Here is a 16,433-nt window from a genome sequence, read left to right on the forward strand (position 1 = left end):
CTCAAGAATATAAAAAGAAATTGGCATAATCCCTGTCCAAGTGGGTATGTGCACACACTCTTGCTGACACTTCTGTAGCCTGGTGGCAAACATTTTACGGCCCACTAGTGGGGACCCTGGGCTAATACATTAAAAGTAAAAGTTCCAATTTCTGAAAAAGCATCTTACTGCTGACGCTAACTTTCTTCAGACGAGAAACTGTGCCCTTCGTGTGCAAATGTGTCAGAGGGTTCATTTACTAATTGTAAAGCAACTGTTAAAAGAGCAGCACCCCAATATGTAAAAAAAATTCTAATGGCTACAATCAGGTTCCTTTTCATCTTGATTAATATCCCCTCAATCTTTATTATTTGAGCAGTGGAATGTGGTTTTACTTTTGGAGACACTGCAGCCACATAGCTATGCCTTAAATACATTCCTCCTATTTGAAGAAATAGTTTTCCACTACTCAATATTTCTGATCTATTACACTAGGCAACACCATACACTACACACTATCCAAGAACTACTTATACCAGTGATGGCTAACCTTTTTGCCGTCACGTGCAAAAAGCAGAGGGAATGTGGGGGGGGTCACACACACATGTGCCCACACCCATAATTCAATTCCTCCCTGTGCCCCGCCCCCCCCGCACATGCATGTGTGACACCCCCCTCTGCACTCCCCCCACTTTTGGCACACGACAGCAAAAAGGTTACCAGTGGGCCTCCCCAGGCTTCAGAGGCTTTCTTGGAGCGTGGGGAGGGCGAAAATGGCCTTCCCCACCCCTCTGGAGGCCGGAAACAGTCCATTTCCTGACTTTCGGTGGACCCAGAAGGCCCAAAAACCAGCTGGCTGGCACACGCACGCATGCTGGAGCTGAGCTAGAGCAACGCTCATGTGCCCACAGATATGGCTCCGCGTGCCACCTGTGGCACCCGTGCCATAGGTTCGCCATCAGGAATTTATACACTACAGAAGCCCTTTTCTTGTCACAACTTTTCTGTTATATGCTTCCAAGGCATTCCTCTCTTAACAAATCTACAGAACAGTTATACTGAATAAGAACAGTCTGACAATAAAATGAAAAAAATCAAGTAAGTTTAAAGATCTGTGCCTCATTTTAGTTTTCTTCTGAATGATGAAATTTAGGAAGTTGCTCAAGACAATCAGATTTTGCTTCCAGAATATGCTTAGTTTTTGATCAAATTCAAGGGAAAGCTTACACTTTATCACTTAAACTATTTATGTTGAGTATAATGCAATTTTTATCCAATGTTATTCAATCAGTATTGACTGTATATACAGTCAGTACCATGACAATCATCTGCAGATGGAAGAGATTGTGTTCAAGAACAGTTTTTAGTTACTAGTAGTATTAAATATTAAACCCATGCAGTAAGATCAATATGGAAAACCTGAATTCTGTGTAAACCTTGCATGGTAAATGAAGATTAAATTCCCCATGGAGCATTGAACTGAATTGTAATAAATTCTAAATCAGCAAAATGTTAGATCATGCCATGTTAGTAATTGTATATTCTATATTTTGATAGCTGAATAATTCCTTGACCTTCGAGTTCTGCTGAAAGGTGTTTGCATTATGAATCCTAATCTAATAAGCAATGTGTCTTTATGGCTTGATAGCATATATTAAATGCATTTTGGTAGCTTGAAGAAATATGTTTTCTGCTGGGTTTAAAAGAAGAATCTATCCACAAGCTTGTCAGGAACCATAATTTAGTTTAAACATATGGATGTGCTTCTTTTCTAGAGCTTCAAGGAAAACAAACAACCAGGTTATTTATTTTATTTATATATTCAATTTCTAGAGCCACCCAATTCAACACTGTTGCAGGAGAATCGTTAAGAAAGAAGGCTTGGTTTCTACTAAAATCATACAGAAGTATATTTAAGATGGATTTATAGACATAAATGATGCAATGTTTAGGGCACTGTAGCAGAGGTGGGTTTCAAAAGGTTCTGATCAGTTCTGGAGAACCGGTAGCGGAAATTTTGAGTAGTTCGGAGAACCGGTAGTAAAAATTCTGACTGGCCTCGCCCCCATCTATTCTCTGCCTCCTGAGTCCTAGCTGATCAGGAGGAAATGGGGATTTTGCAGTAACCTTCCCCTGGATTGGGAAGGGAATGGAGATTTTACAGTATCCTTCCCCTGGAGTAGGGTGGGAATGGAGATTTTACAGTATCCTTCTCCTGCCATGCCACCAAACCATGCCCATCAAGCCATGCCATGCCCACCAAGCCACACCTACAGAACCAGTAGTAAAAAAATTTGAAACCCACCACTGGAGTAGATGAGTTAAATCTACTTTATTGTAAGGCTACATTAACAGAACCTTGCAAGTCTGGAAGGAAGGGAGGGAGGGAGGGAGGGAGGGAGGGAGGGAGGAAGGAAGGAAGGAAGGAAGGAAGGAAGGGAGGGAGGAAGGAAGGAAGGAAGGAAGGAAAAAATAAAACAATTAAGACAATAAAAGAATCATGAAAATATGTATTCATTTATTTATTTTCTTACTCCACTTATTTTTGTATATTCCCATAATCACCAAGCCATGTGATCTTTTTAATTTTCATCCTACACTTACTTTTGACATTCTCACTATCAACACCCAAGATACATTGACATTATACAAGAGAATAAAAGATGATTTCATGAACTGCAAACACAATAACCACCCATAAAGAGTGTTAAGAATCTTGGGATGTGTCTTTCAAGTTGAAGCTTCATAAAATAAAAATAAAAAACCTTCCAAACAGAAATGTCCTTGGAGAGATGTGAACAAAGACATTTGACCACCGAGGTAAAGTGAGGCAGCGTCGTGAGAAATATGAAAGACAAGAAACAATTAAAAGAAAGGACAAAGGGGAGGCTTTTAGGGAAATTGTGAAATCAAAGGCAATGAAAAGTGTTCACTGCAATTACAGAATATGTCAGTGTGGAGAAATGGAAAGAAGTACAAAGCCTTATGTTAGAATGTCTTGATTTTTTTTTATTAGTTTGGATCATCAGAGAATCATGTACTCTCTACTACTGTTAGAATCAGGGGTTCAAAAATTTTAGCAAGGGGTTCTCTGCCCAGTTGCTGGGTGGGCGTGGCCATGGTGGGTATGGCCTAGTTGGCCTCCTGCACCATGGTGGGGGGCGTTTTTGCCCTCCCCAGGCTCCAGAGGCTTTCCTTGAGCCTCCGGGAGGGTGAAAAAGGCCTCCCCAGGCTCTGAAGGCCCTCTGGAGACCAGAAACGGGCCCGTTTCCAGCCTTCCCAAACTTCTGGTAAGCCAGTTTTTCTCCCTCCCAAGCCTTCACGCGCACGCTGCACTTACCTGCATCCAAAACAGGCCGTGTGGGGACTCCTGGGATGGGGGGGCAGAGCCAGCCAGGAGTGGGATTGGGGGTTCTCCAAACTGCACAGAATCTTAGCTAGAAGTTCTCCTGAATCCCTGCAAATCCCCAGCAACCCACCCCTGGTTAGAATACTTCCATTTCCAAACCCGTTCCACTACTAGTATGTTGTGAAAAATTAGGCACAATTAACAATCTAAGATTTAATTGCATATTTCATTAAAGATAAACAAGGAATGGAATGCAGGATGAATGAAGGTCTCTGACATTGTTAGGGTAGAAAAGTCTGTGTTTCATACGAGTTCAGATGCGGAGGTCACAATCCAATTTGGAAAAACTCCAAGTGATAATGAATGGTAGTACTTAAACTCTCCAACTTCTCTTATACTCATTAAGGATTACTTTAGCTTTATTTTCCCCTTTTTGATCTAGCTGGAAAAGATTACCCTTCTAGGAGCTCATGCTCTTGATCCCATCACTTTCAGTCACTAAAACTACCAAATTCACCAATTAATATAAATAAAGATTAAATGCATTGAGCAGCTGCTTCTAAGTTAGATCATACTGCTCACTTGATACCTGCGGAATAACTGAATTGCACTATTTTTATTTTAATCTGATTCAGACAGTATATTGTATTTATTTAAAAATTGCAAGATATAAAAGCACAATATTAAACAAAGGTTATTTGTTCCTTAACTGCTGGTTTCAAGAAGGCAATATAGAGCAAGCAATATTAGGAACACTACAACAGAAGCCATAACCAAGAAGCAACATTCTCCCAGGAATTTGTATGATTCCAACTCTGTTGTGTTTTTGCAAATCTTTAAAGACCTAGTTCTTCTATCAGATCCTGGGGCAGAATAGTTTGTGATTCAAACCTTTTTTTTTTTAATTTATGTTTTATCATTGTTATTGAGACTTCTGTTCTTCGCTCTATGCACAATAAGATGGATTGTTTAATTTTATTATTGTGTTCATTACAACACTAATATGTAAGTCACCTAGAGCTGTTTTTGTGATTGATGTAAGTTAGCTGCATTTTTACAATTGATGATGATTAATTGCAAGTTAAATAAATACTGGAAGAGCATGTGAATTGCATGCTGAAGGTCTCTGTTGTAATCTGTATATCTCCTGCTCTGGCAAAGAAAATTGCCTTTCTAAAATCCTAAAAAAATAGGATCTTAATGCAGGTAGTCCTTGTTTAATAACCATAACTGGGAACAGCAACTGAGTCATTAAGTTAGATGGTCACTAATTAAATCTCAAACTGTGCTTATGATCTTGCATCAGCATTTTTTTTGTTCTAAGCTTGAGATGATCATAAATAAGAGGATTAGCTGCAAACTTATTTTTCATTTCTGCCTTAACTGCAAACAATCACTAAAAGAGGACTACCTGTACACATAGATAACATGGAATTAGGTTTACTAATAGTTTGACTCAATATTAGGTGACTCTGACTATGAGGTTGGCTATAACTTTGTTTCCAAATTTCCAAAATTGGTTTTCACTTTTGCTGGGCCAGAGATTGAAATGAGAGCTGGTATGAAAAATCCCACCTTTTTGAAATAGAAAGCAATCTTTCTATTTAAACATTTAATACACATTTAATACATATTTAGAATCATATATATATGCACATAAGTAAAATATGTGTGTGTATACATATATTCTACTTATATATAAATATAAGAAAAATATGTGCATGTATATATGGATATGGATATATGTATATATATGAGACAGGGGTACAGGTAGTCCTCAATTTATAATCATTTGTTTAGTGACCGTTCAAAGTTACAACAGCACTGAAAAAAGTGACTAATGACCGTTTTTGATGTGACAGTTACAGTATCCCTGTGGTCACATGAACAAAATTTGGAAGCTTGACAACTGGCACATATTTATGACAGCTGAAATGTCCCAGAGTCATGAGATCACCTTTTGTGACCTTCTGATAAGCAAAGTCAATGGGGAAGCCAGATTCACTTACAACCGTGTTACTAACTTAACTGCAGTGATTCGCTTAACAACTGTGGCAAGAAAGGTTATAACTGTCTTGCTTAGCAATAGAAATTTTGGGCTCGATTGTGGTCATAGGTTGAGGACTATCTGCATTATGTATGTTCACTGCTGTTGTGGCCCGCCAGTGGCCAGCAGAGCTGGCAGCAGACTTAGACACTGAGGAGGTTGGGGAGGAACATGGGCCAGTCCTGGAGTCTGGGGAAGGCTCTGATGAGTGCTCTGCATTCAAAGGCAGAGATGGGGCAAGGGCCATCCGACAGTTATCAGCTACCTTCAGAGTCGGAGATAAGTGGGCTGAAGAACAGGTGGAGCCTGTTCCCGATGTGCGCATGCGCAGAGCTGTCAGAAGGGAACAATTAAGGAACAGAGGTTGAACTCGAGAGTAAAAGCACAAGGGGACCCTGAATGGCCCCTCCCATAGGAAACAAATAGGAGCGAAATGGGAGTGGTGTTTGCAGGAGACAATTTGTTCATTATTCGTGTGAAGATTGGCTTATCTGAGTTGTGCCTCGCAGAGGCTCCTTGCCAAGTATTTCGTTGTACAGTGTTGCGTCAAGAAGCTATCGGTCTGGCAACCATCCAAGAACTGATAAGGTCTGTGTTTACAATTCACCCTTGAAAGACTGTTTGCCGGGACTTTGTTGGATGTGAATGCTAGGAATTCACATTAGCCAAATAAAAAGAATTTTTTTTCAGGACAAGGGGTCTGTGTCATACTTTGGTGAAGCCTAGGCCAGAACAACTGCTTTGAGTTGTGTTTTATATATACATAGACATCTCTCTCTCTCTCTCTCTCTCTCTCTCTCTCTCCCTCCCTCCCTCCCTCCCTCCCTATCTGAGGGCTGACGAAAGGCTCAGGCTACGCCTCTCTCTCTCTCTCTCTCTCTCTCTCTCTCTCTCTCATATTGAATTGCATGACTAAAAGCTACAATATCTGGTTTTCCAAGTAGTATCCTCTCTCATTTAATGGTGCACAGAAGGACCAAGACCTAAATAGCCAAGTCATGATACAATGGAAATATGAGGTTTCCGAGACAAACTGCACAAGTATTTTGTACATTTTTTTCAATTTGCTGCAGATGTAGGAGATATTTGTGTTGGACATGGAATCACAATCTCCAGCAGGGAATAAGAAACCTTTGTGAATCAGGAAGGAAATATTATAATATTATAAAAGACTTCTTTGTCCAGCAAGTATTATAATCAAAATAATAGTAGCAGCAGCAGTGAAAAAACTCATTCCTAACCAATTTTTCCACTTTAACATATTATGCCTTTTCTTTCCCATGTTATTATTAGTAAGCTAGTAAAACATTAAAATGGCATTTTAAATATTCGATATTTTTATATACTCATACCAAGAGTTATTTAAACTCCTTGGAAAGCAATAGCTTAATCTGTTTTCCCATGTGTCTGCTCTTCCCATTTGTGTTATCTATTGAGAACACAAAAGCCAATAAGTAAGGCTGAGCTTATTTTACGAAGCTTAAATATGAAAGCAGGGAAGAAAATGATTGTTTCTTAACTTGTGAAATGAGAGGTCTTATTACAGCTCAACAGATCAAGAAATATAATTAAGAAAGGCAGAAACCTTGTCACAATCTCAGGAAAAATCAGCTTTCTGAATTGTTTCAACATTCCAGGTGGGAAAAAGAAGAAAATTACTGAATGATTTGGCTTTTCTCTGACTAAAAAATTAATATCCTGCAATGAATTAATTTAAAACTGATCTCTTTTGCTACCCAATTAAAATTTTAAAAATATTAACATGGTTTTACAAGATTCTTGATGTTCACAAACAGAAAATATTGATGAAAAAATACAATAACAAGCTTATGATAGGTGACTCTGGCTAATATAAATGGGGTTTTTTTGTAGCAGTTCAGTAATATGGTCAACAATGATAGATGGTTTGTTCTGTCATTCAATATCTGAAAGGCCATAGGTTTCTCAATCTCATGACCACATCTAGACTTTCATGGAGTAAAATCTGGTTAGTGCTTCAATGTAGTTATTCTTTGACTTACCACAGTTCATTTAATGACTGTTTGAAGTTACAATGGCACTGAAAACAGTGACTTATGACTGTTTTTCAAATTTATGACTGTTGTGGCATCATGTGATCAAAATCCAGGTGCTTGTCAACTGACTCACATAGATGATGGTTGCAGAGTCCCAGTGAAAGTGAAAGTGCGCAAAACAGTCAAAAATCACCTTTTTCAATGTTGTTGTAACTTCAAACAGTCAGTAAACAGATGGCTGTAACAACTATCTTGCGTAGCAATGGAAATTTTAGGCTTAATTGTGGTCATAAGTTAAGGACTACCAGTACTCTACATTGACCATTCCTTTTAAATGTCCAAGGAATGGATTCATTCTATTACTACTGTCAGTTACAACAAGAAGAAATGGCTGATCTGTCAAATTGTTGGTCTATCAGTTTTCCTAAGTACTATGAGCAAATTATATGCCACCAGGTATCGGCATAGGAAATGATTGAAATCGGCATAGGAAATGGTTGTCAAGATAAAAGTGTTTACAGACGAAGAAGCAGAATTTAAGGCAGGATGGTCAATGTTTGACCATCGTATTGTCCTGCATCATTTGGCATAAAAGTAGTCTGGTGCCTTTATTGATTTAAAGGTGTTTTTTTGATTTCTTGACAGAAGCTATGGGAAAAATGGTCAGTCTCTGCTATAGCTTGTCAGTTCATTTCACATAATTATGATTCTGCAGGAAAATGCTTTCATGCAGGACATATGTTTCATCTTCAGAGATCTTTCTGCTTCAATACCCATGAAAAAGAGTTAAGCGAGGACCTATCTTAGCACTCCTATGTTTCAATTTTGATTTCAACTCTGTAACTCAAGCCTTGTCAAAAAATAAATTTTGAGTTATCTCCAAAACTGGCAGACAAACTTTCCTAAGCTATTATTGAAAAGCAGCTTTTTTTCAGAAAACCTTTATCTCAGCCATCTAAACATCTTCATCCTGCACAGCATTTATTTAGATTTACGTAGATAGCTGTCCATTTTATGGCCAACTTTGTGTGGTTTCCAAAAAGTTTATAAAAAGTTTAAACAGCGTAATGGCTATATTAAAACTATAAAACTAAATATATTGAAAACATTAAAAACAACAAAAACCTATCACTATATCAAATGTCTGATGCACAGTCACCTAATCTTATCTTAGCAAAAGCCAGTTCTTCAAGGCTAGTAGGGAAGAACTCTCTGAACTTCAGTGTCCTACATAGGACAGGAGCTGCCATAAAAAAGTCATGCTTCCTAGCTCCCATCAGAGGGGAATATTTCAGGGGGGAAATAGCTTGCCCATCCTTATCTGACTGATAGAAGGATAGTTTTCTTTTACTTTACTACTTAGGGTTTTAGAAGAGAGGCATAATGATATCCCTCAGGAAAAAGCAAAAAAGAAAAATCAATCTCATGTGTTTGTCCATTTGATTAAGTCTTCTCTCTAGCTTTATGCTTTTGTTCATACAGATGACTAAAAATGCATTCTTTCTGTGTGTCCAAGAAATCAATAGAAGGCTTGCTAAGTTTTGCTCATCTGCTATGGAAGTAATGGTTTATTAGTCTAGTTCTGTCACTGTAAATTTGGAAGATATATATGCTGTCTAGATATGAATAGTTTCTTTGTCTATTATAGTGATCAAATAATTTTATGTTGTTTTTTTTAATAATTTTTATCTGAGTATGGTGAACAATTGATCTCTGACTTTAAAAAAATATTATTGCTATAATATAAACTATTACAATAATATAAACAATATTGTATGATGTTGATCCCTATTTTATTTCTGACTGCACAGAAGTACTGTCTCCCTAAAAAAATCATTTGTACTATATTCTCAATAATATATTTGTAATAAAAAGTTTCATGATTTTGAATAAGCCATATAGGGGCAACTTGTTTTAATGGTGTTACTTAGCATATACACAATAATTTATTAATTAGCTTAAAATGTCCACAGCCTCTGCTTCTTAAAGCAGTTTACGAACATAACTGCAATTACATTAACATTTTTAAAAACCGTTAAATATAGAATAAACGATGCAAGACAATATAAGCCAATATAATCAAACTACTATGATTGCAACTGTTCTGAATCTATTTAACTTTAATTGACAAAAATGGTACAAAGCATGTCTGATGGGACCCTGAAGAGATTTATAGTTGTTTAACAGTTCATTTATTCTGCCTATAGTTTTGATATAATTGATAAAAATCAAGGGGAATAATTTTATTAATTTTAAACAACTTCTCATTAAATATTATTATAGATTCTGGATCTGATTTGATGACACTGAATAATCTCTGCTATAAAAGATGACATACTATTAAAAACTACTTTTTAAAAAAAAAATTAATTAACAGAATGCTCTGGGCAAGTTCTAACAAATGCAAGTTTAGAATATCCATCTCAGCACAAATGCCTCTGCCATCTGAAACGGCTTAATATCCATAAAACAGAGTCTAGAGGGGGCATGGAAATCTAATGTGCATTGAGTCATCTCATAATAGTTCAAAACAGATATAAATTGGGAGCAATAATGCCATTCAAGCCTATGTACAGTATGCATACAAGATCCTGAGTTCAGTCAGTTTACTGTAGATGGCTGATGAAAGTCAAGATGAATAGCATGGGCAATAGATTCCACTTGTATCCAGAAAAAAATATGTAACCTATCCATCCAAATAAGTACAGTTGTCTGTTAAGAATTTGAAGGTACTTTTCAGTTTTAGTTTGTTCTAATACAGGACATTGCTTGCCTGTTCCTCTAGACACAGACCTTTAACTATACACTTATAGTTTAGTTCTTAAAGGAAACTAAAGGCTATAAAAATAAAACATCTAATGCCCTGTTTGCTCTGAAAATAACAGCATTTTCTACAGAAGGTATGGATAATGACGACCAGGAACAATTAAATATACACATGCTTATATACTGAACAAAACACAGTACTTTGTCATAAAAAGTTAAAAATACTGACTAATGTCTGCCATTAATGTCACAACATTTGCAGTGGTGCCCTCTGTCACACAATACAAACAGATCCAACACATGCACCAACAATAAATGCTTTCTGCTTAATAAAGAACAAGAAAAGAGGAAGTTTTGAATTATATGTTCATTGCAGAGCGGGAAGAAGATTTTTTTTCCAGAAAATAAATGCTAGTTTCCCATATTGCATTTCTTCTATAGAGCCTTATAAATTATACAGAAATTAGACGATACAGTAGTTAGGTAGCACCTGCCTTTAGGAATATGCTGTGGTTGTAGAACCTGCGAAATGCAAGTATCTGCAGTATCTACAGTTATTGTCATGGTAACAATATATTTATATTAAGGTGTCATAGTGTAAAGCAAGGGGATAAAATCAGAAGTTAATTTTGCTACATCACTAGTAAACTGCTACACACAGTATGTGGTCTCTAAAAAATACCAAACATCTTCAACTCTCATTAAACTTAATAGAAATTCAGCCTCAAGTCAAAATGGAAGATAAAGTGCAGAGCTTTTAATACTTCTCTTCCTTTCCGGCATCAAACTCTTTAAACTCTCCAAGCATATTAAATATCATTATTGCTAAAATAAAATCAGATGGATTGCTTAGGAGCTAATTTTGCTAGTCCTTCTCTGCAGAATTTCATGCTTGTTGGACAATAAATGATAATAGGAATGTATTCCAATATTTGTTATATGCTAGATTATGATTTTGATGTGCTAATATGACTAATGAGATAAATACCACGAATAATTAGGTTTGCCAGGTCTGCTTCCAAAAAATAGCGGACAAGCGGGGGGTGGTGGTGTTAAGTAGTAAAAAAAAAAAAATTACAATTAAATTATATATTTTCTTACAAACATTTTAACACGTATTAAAATAATCACTTCAAAACTTTACTTAAAATTCAAAACATCAAATATATTATAATAATATGTAAAATATTAAATTACATTTTAATTTCATCATAAAGCTTTTGAATAAAAAAAATGTCCACTATTTTGTGAAAAAAAATAGTGAACATAATGTGAAAAAAGCGGACTGTCCACTCAAATAGTGGACACCTGGCAACCATACGAATAATTATCATTTCACATTGGTATTATTGTTCTGATAAATATGGCTAACCTGTATAGTATTATCTTGTTTCCGTAGAAAAACTAATCATTTAAGTTCAATTTAAGGGAATACACAAATTCTTTTTTCCCCCTAATCTTTTGTCATTATGGAATACTGAGTGTAGATTAATGAGAAAAAAAATGAATTTCAACAACTGTAGAATAAGGCTGCAGCAGTGGTGGGTTTCAAAATTTTTTACTACCGGTTCTATGGGTGTGGCTTGGTGGGCATGGCATGGCTTGGTGGGTGTGGCTTGGTGGGCATGGCAGGGGAAGGATACTGTAAAATCTCCATTCCCATCCCACTCCAGGGGAAGGATACTGTAAAATCTCCATTCCCTCCCCAATCCAGGGGAAGGTTAGTGCAAAATCCCCATTTCCTCCTGATCAGCTGGGACTTGGGAAGCAGAGAATAGATGGCGGCGTGGCCAGTCAGAATTTTTACTAATGGTTCTCCGAACTACTCAAAATTTCCGTACCAGTTCTCCAGAACTGGTCAGAACCTGCTGAAACCCACCTCTGGGCTGCAGCATAACAAAATTGAAAAAACTGAAGGGGGTCTGAATACTTTCTGAATGCACTGTATGTAATCAAAAATAAGTTGAGATGGTTTGGTCAAACAGAAAGAATGAACGAGAATCAAATTACAAAACACACACAGAGATGCAATACAATATATTTAAATTTCACTGCAAATTATTCAGATTCTCAGTGATATAGAATTATCTGTTTACGAAACTACATATATATTCATGTCCTCAACCAAAACATCTCCAGCATAACGAAAAGCATTCCTTGTACTTTTATCCATTCATGTATTAAGTACTCAAGGGTTCGTTGCACATCGTTGTCTTACTCCTTCCTCAATATTAAAGCACTTATTAAAAATTCTATTTATTCTCACTCATGTTTTCTTCATTATATCCCTCTCATATTCAGGATGTTAACTTTCAAGTCCTTGTTTGTGTAAAACGTTGCATAATTCAGGCTTATCATATGCATTTGCTAAATCAACAAACATGTAATAAAATTCCTTTCTCATATTCATACATTTCTCAATGGCTTGCTGAATAGCAAAAATCTGACCTCTATATGCCATGCAGGAACAAAACCATCCTGTACTCCTGAAATGTTATTCTTGTACTCTTCATTTGTGCTTCCTACTTTTCCTTTAAGTATTATAATAATAGCCACATTCTTCTATTATTCAGGCATAGATGTTGTTTTCACACGTTAAAGAAGTTGCACAGCCATTCCACAAGCCCACCACATCTATATTTTAATATTTTCTCCCTTAAACTATTTAAACCTGCAGCTTTTAACTTTTAAAAACATTTTCACATTCATTATTTTCTCTTCACCTACTTTTACTTCAATTCCATTCTTCCAACATATTTCTATCACTTCAATACAAATGTCCACAATATTCATGTTAGCATTTTCTCACTTCAGTTTCATCCCGCATCTTTTGATCCCTTTTATTTTTAATTCTGTTCACTCTGCTGAAGGCTCATTACTTAACTCTCTTTATCTACCTTAAAAAGTATTTACCTTTATCAAAATCTTTCAGTATTTTTCCTCCCTTTTAATCTTAACTGTCCCTTGTTATCTATGACTATTATTATTGCCACTCTTTTTCTCAGTGCACATATGTAATAGTCTTTTCCTCTCATCTTCTGTTTTTGTAGTGATCATTGCCTATATTTTTTATACTCATCCAGTTCATGTTCCACCAAGCATCCTTTTTCATACTTCTCATTATTGTAACTCCACGCAAGAGATCACATTCTCTTTCCTTATGTTCACTCTCTATTCATTCTTTTGATAGAGTAATCTAATATTATTTCTTCCATGTTCCATATGTTCTATTTCTTTCCTTGTTTTGCTTCATGCCCACTTTTCTCCCAAGATCTACTCCTGACATAATCAGAAAAATTCTTTGACCCACATCTACACTAATTCTGCCAATTGTTCATCAAAAGCAATCCAGTCAACTGTGCTTTTATACTTATATTTATTCCTTTGTCACACAAACATATGAGTAAACTAATGCTTAAACCACATATTTGGAGCCAACATTTTCAAAGCAAATCTTCACTGAACTACTACTATTCTAATTTATTCTTGAGTCTCCAAATAGTGAAGTCACTTTTTCTATACTTTTTTTATCTTGTTCCTATTCATGTCACCTTATTGATTTTTGGATAATATTCATTCAGAGTTTTCCACAATTTCCCCAAAACTACTATTTTGTTCTTCTATTATCACCATTCCTTTGAGAGGAATGATCTCAATATCAGGATTTCTATTTGCATATCCACCTATCACAAAATAGTTGACCCATCTTTCTAATATACATTTTATTCCCTTTACTTATAATTCAACCTATACCTTCATTGCCTTGCATGTTTTAATGAATACATTGCACAAGATCAGATTACTTTCATTCTCCTTTCTCTTAGTTACATAGATACACTACTTTCTTTCTTTCTTTCTTTCTTTCTTTTTCTTTCTTTCTTTCTTTCTTTCTTTCTTTCTTTCTTTCTTTCTTTCTTTCTTTCTTTCTTTCTTTCTTTCTTTCTTTCTTTCTTTCTTTCTTTCTTTCTTTCTTTCTTTCTTTCTTTTTCTCTTTACCATTTACTTGTCTTACATTCCAAATCATAATCTTCCGTGAATTTATTATGTGTTTATTATCAGATGGACCAAAAGCTATTGACATCATAGCTTTGGATAACTGAGACTTCCACATAAAACTTTCTGGTAAGGTGAAGGTATAGACTACTCAGGACTCCGGGTCAAACACATGCCATATACAGTATTGTCTATTAAGATAGATCTGTAATCTACACACTACTTTGGAAGATAGTGTATTGTTGCCCACATTCCACCAACTAAGAGTTTACATGTGGTAACCTGACTTACTCAGAATGGCTTTGATCCGTTCAATAAAAATAAACAAACAAATACATACATAAATGTGAATTAGGCATGCTACAAATAAAGTAAAAGCCTCCAGCCTCAACTATTCTCCTTATATGAGAGTTAACATGGGAGTTCTAGCATTCTTAGAAAATGAAGTAATGGATAAGATGGTTGGTTTGGAAGAATGACATTCTTGGAACTTAAAAGGGCTGGCACAGAATAACTTCTGTCTTTTAAATGGCAGAAAGTTAACGAACAGTAACAATAGCACTTAGACTTATATACCACTTCATAGTGCTTCACAGCAGTGATCCCAAACCCTTGCGGTTTGGTAGCCCTGCTGTGGGGAGAGGGGAACCTGGCCACACATGCAGTGGGTCAGCAAGCACATGTTCGTGCAGTGTCAATAAACTTACTACCAGAATTCTCTGTGTTCCAGTTACAGTTTTTCAAAATCTTCTCATATCTTAAAACTGTGCAACAGGAACAAGAATATTTTCCAAATTTCACACAGCTGAGGGTAAGCAAGTCTTAATAGAAATATTACTTTTAAGAGTACTGAAGAGAGGGGGGAACATAACAATTCCTGATTCTCTTAAATATGTTTTTTCTCCCTCGGTGGGAGAGGAAAATGAGTGCTCCCAAGAATTCCTCTTAGAAAAAATGTTTTCCTTCCAAATCAATTAAGTGCATATATCCTTTTTTATATTCATACACAAGAAACACAATTTGATATATCAAAATAAAATATTTACCTGTTGTGAATAGGTCCGCTGAACTTTGGATCAAATTTTCTGGGTTCACCTGCATTTAAAATAAAAGATTATAAAATATGTCATAGCAAACATAACCAAAAAAAAAAGTCAGGACTCATCAGCTTCCACTTGCTCTAAATGAATTATTTTGAGAAAACTCCCTAATAGCTGAGAACAGAACGGTGGTGAAATCTGAACCAGTTTGCCACCAGTTCGCTGGCTGCACATGTGCGCCGTGTGCCAAATGCATACTGTGCATGCGCAGCACGCACCAAAAGCATGCTGTGAGTGCATGCGCCAAATGCATGCTTTGCAAGAAAAAAGAAGAGTTCCCTAGGTAAGTAGAACAGCGGGAGGGGGAACAGCTGTGCTGCACGATTTAGCTTCGCTAGAAAGCAGAATTTCCTGTTTTCTAGCGAATATAAACCCTGCAGCACAGCTGATCGTTGGAAATACCGGTTCAGACGAACCGGTAGCTTTTTTTACTAGTTTTTATCACTACTGGTTCGCCCAAACCAGGGCTAACTGGTAGCATTTCATCCCTGGAACAGAACCAAAATCCAGAACTAGGAATCCAGAACTAGGAACCAAATCAAAAGACTGAAATAGGGGACCTCTTGAAACCTAGCAGAACAAACAACAAAAACACCATTAATTTCTAATAAGGTGCTATCTCACTTAGATCCTGCAGCTCCAGACATGTTCAGTGATGGGCAGAAATATTCCAACTGCAAGTGACATTGATACTGCTTAGCAGCACAACTGCCTTCATTCCCCCAAAGTCCTTGAAAAGTTGCCATTCAAATTAATTGCTGTGAATTAAGCTATTAAATGCATGGGGAGTAATCTTATTAGTTATATGTAATATATTAAATTTAAATCACCTTACATTTTTATTTAAAATAAATCAAATGTGGCTATTATCCTGATCCCACCTACTTTTTTACCTTGGCTGTTCTTGGTTGTTTGAATAGATGTTCTTCAAAAATCTGAGCTTAGGTGTAGAAAAATGCACATATTATTCAAGTGGTCTAATTTGATGTAGGATTAACATGATCTAATTATTTCACTCAGTTGTATTTAGAAAAAGTAATAATTGGTGTGCGGATGCTTTATTTTAACTGACCAGCAAGTAAAGTATGAATTTTTCTACACAAAGAGATGTTTGGCTACCATTCATTTAATCTAATAGTAAATAATAAATGAAATATTGTTAAGCTTTAAGTCAAATCAACTAG

The 16,433-nt window shown here is 36.2% G+C and overlaps 1 protein-coding gene across 3 annotated transcripts in view; it reads right to left on the bottom strand.

Moving 5' to 3' along the window:
* The window catches only part of SLC44A5 (solute carrier family 44 member 5), a 169,853-nt gene that overhangs the window by 57,464 nt on the left and 95,956 nt on the right, over positions 1 to 16,433 (bottom strand). For 2 of the 3 annotated variants that reach the window (XM_087889832.1, XM_034437013.3), the window contains exon 2: positions 15,196 to 15,244. The exons of the other annotated variant lie outside the window; for it this stretch is intronic. In XM_087889832.1, the coding sequence (XP_087745958.1) occupies positions 15,196 to 15,244 (49 nt within the window). The remainder of the gene's footprint in view (positions 1 to 15,195; positions 15,245 to 16,433) is intronic. 3 annotated transcript variants of the gene reach the window in all.

The sequence above is a fragment of the Pantherophis guttatus genome, chromosome 3, assembly GCF_059756535.1.
Source record: "Pantherophis guttatus breed Tessera chromosome 3, ASM5975653v1, whole genome shotgun sequence".
Taxonomy (NCBI): Eukaryota; Metazoa; Chordata; class Lepidosauria; order Squamata; family Colubridae; genus Pantherophis; species Pantherophis guttatus.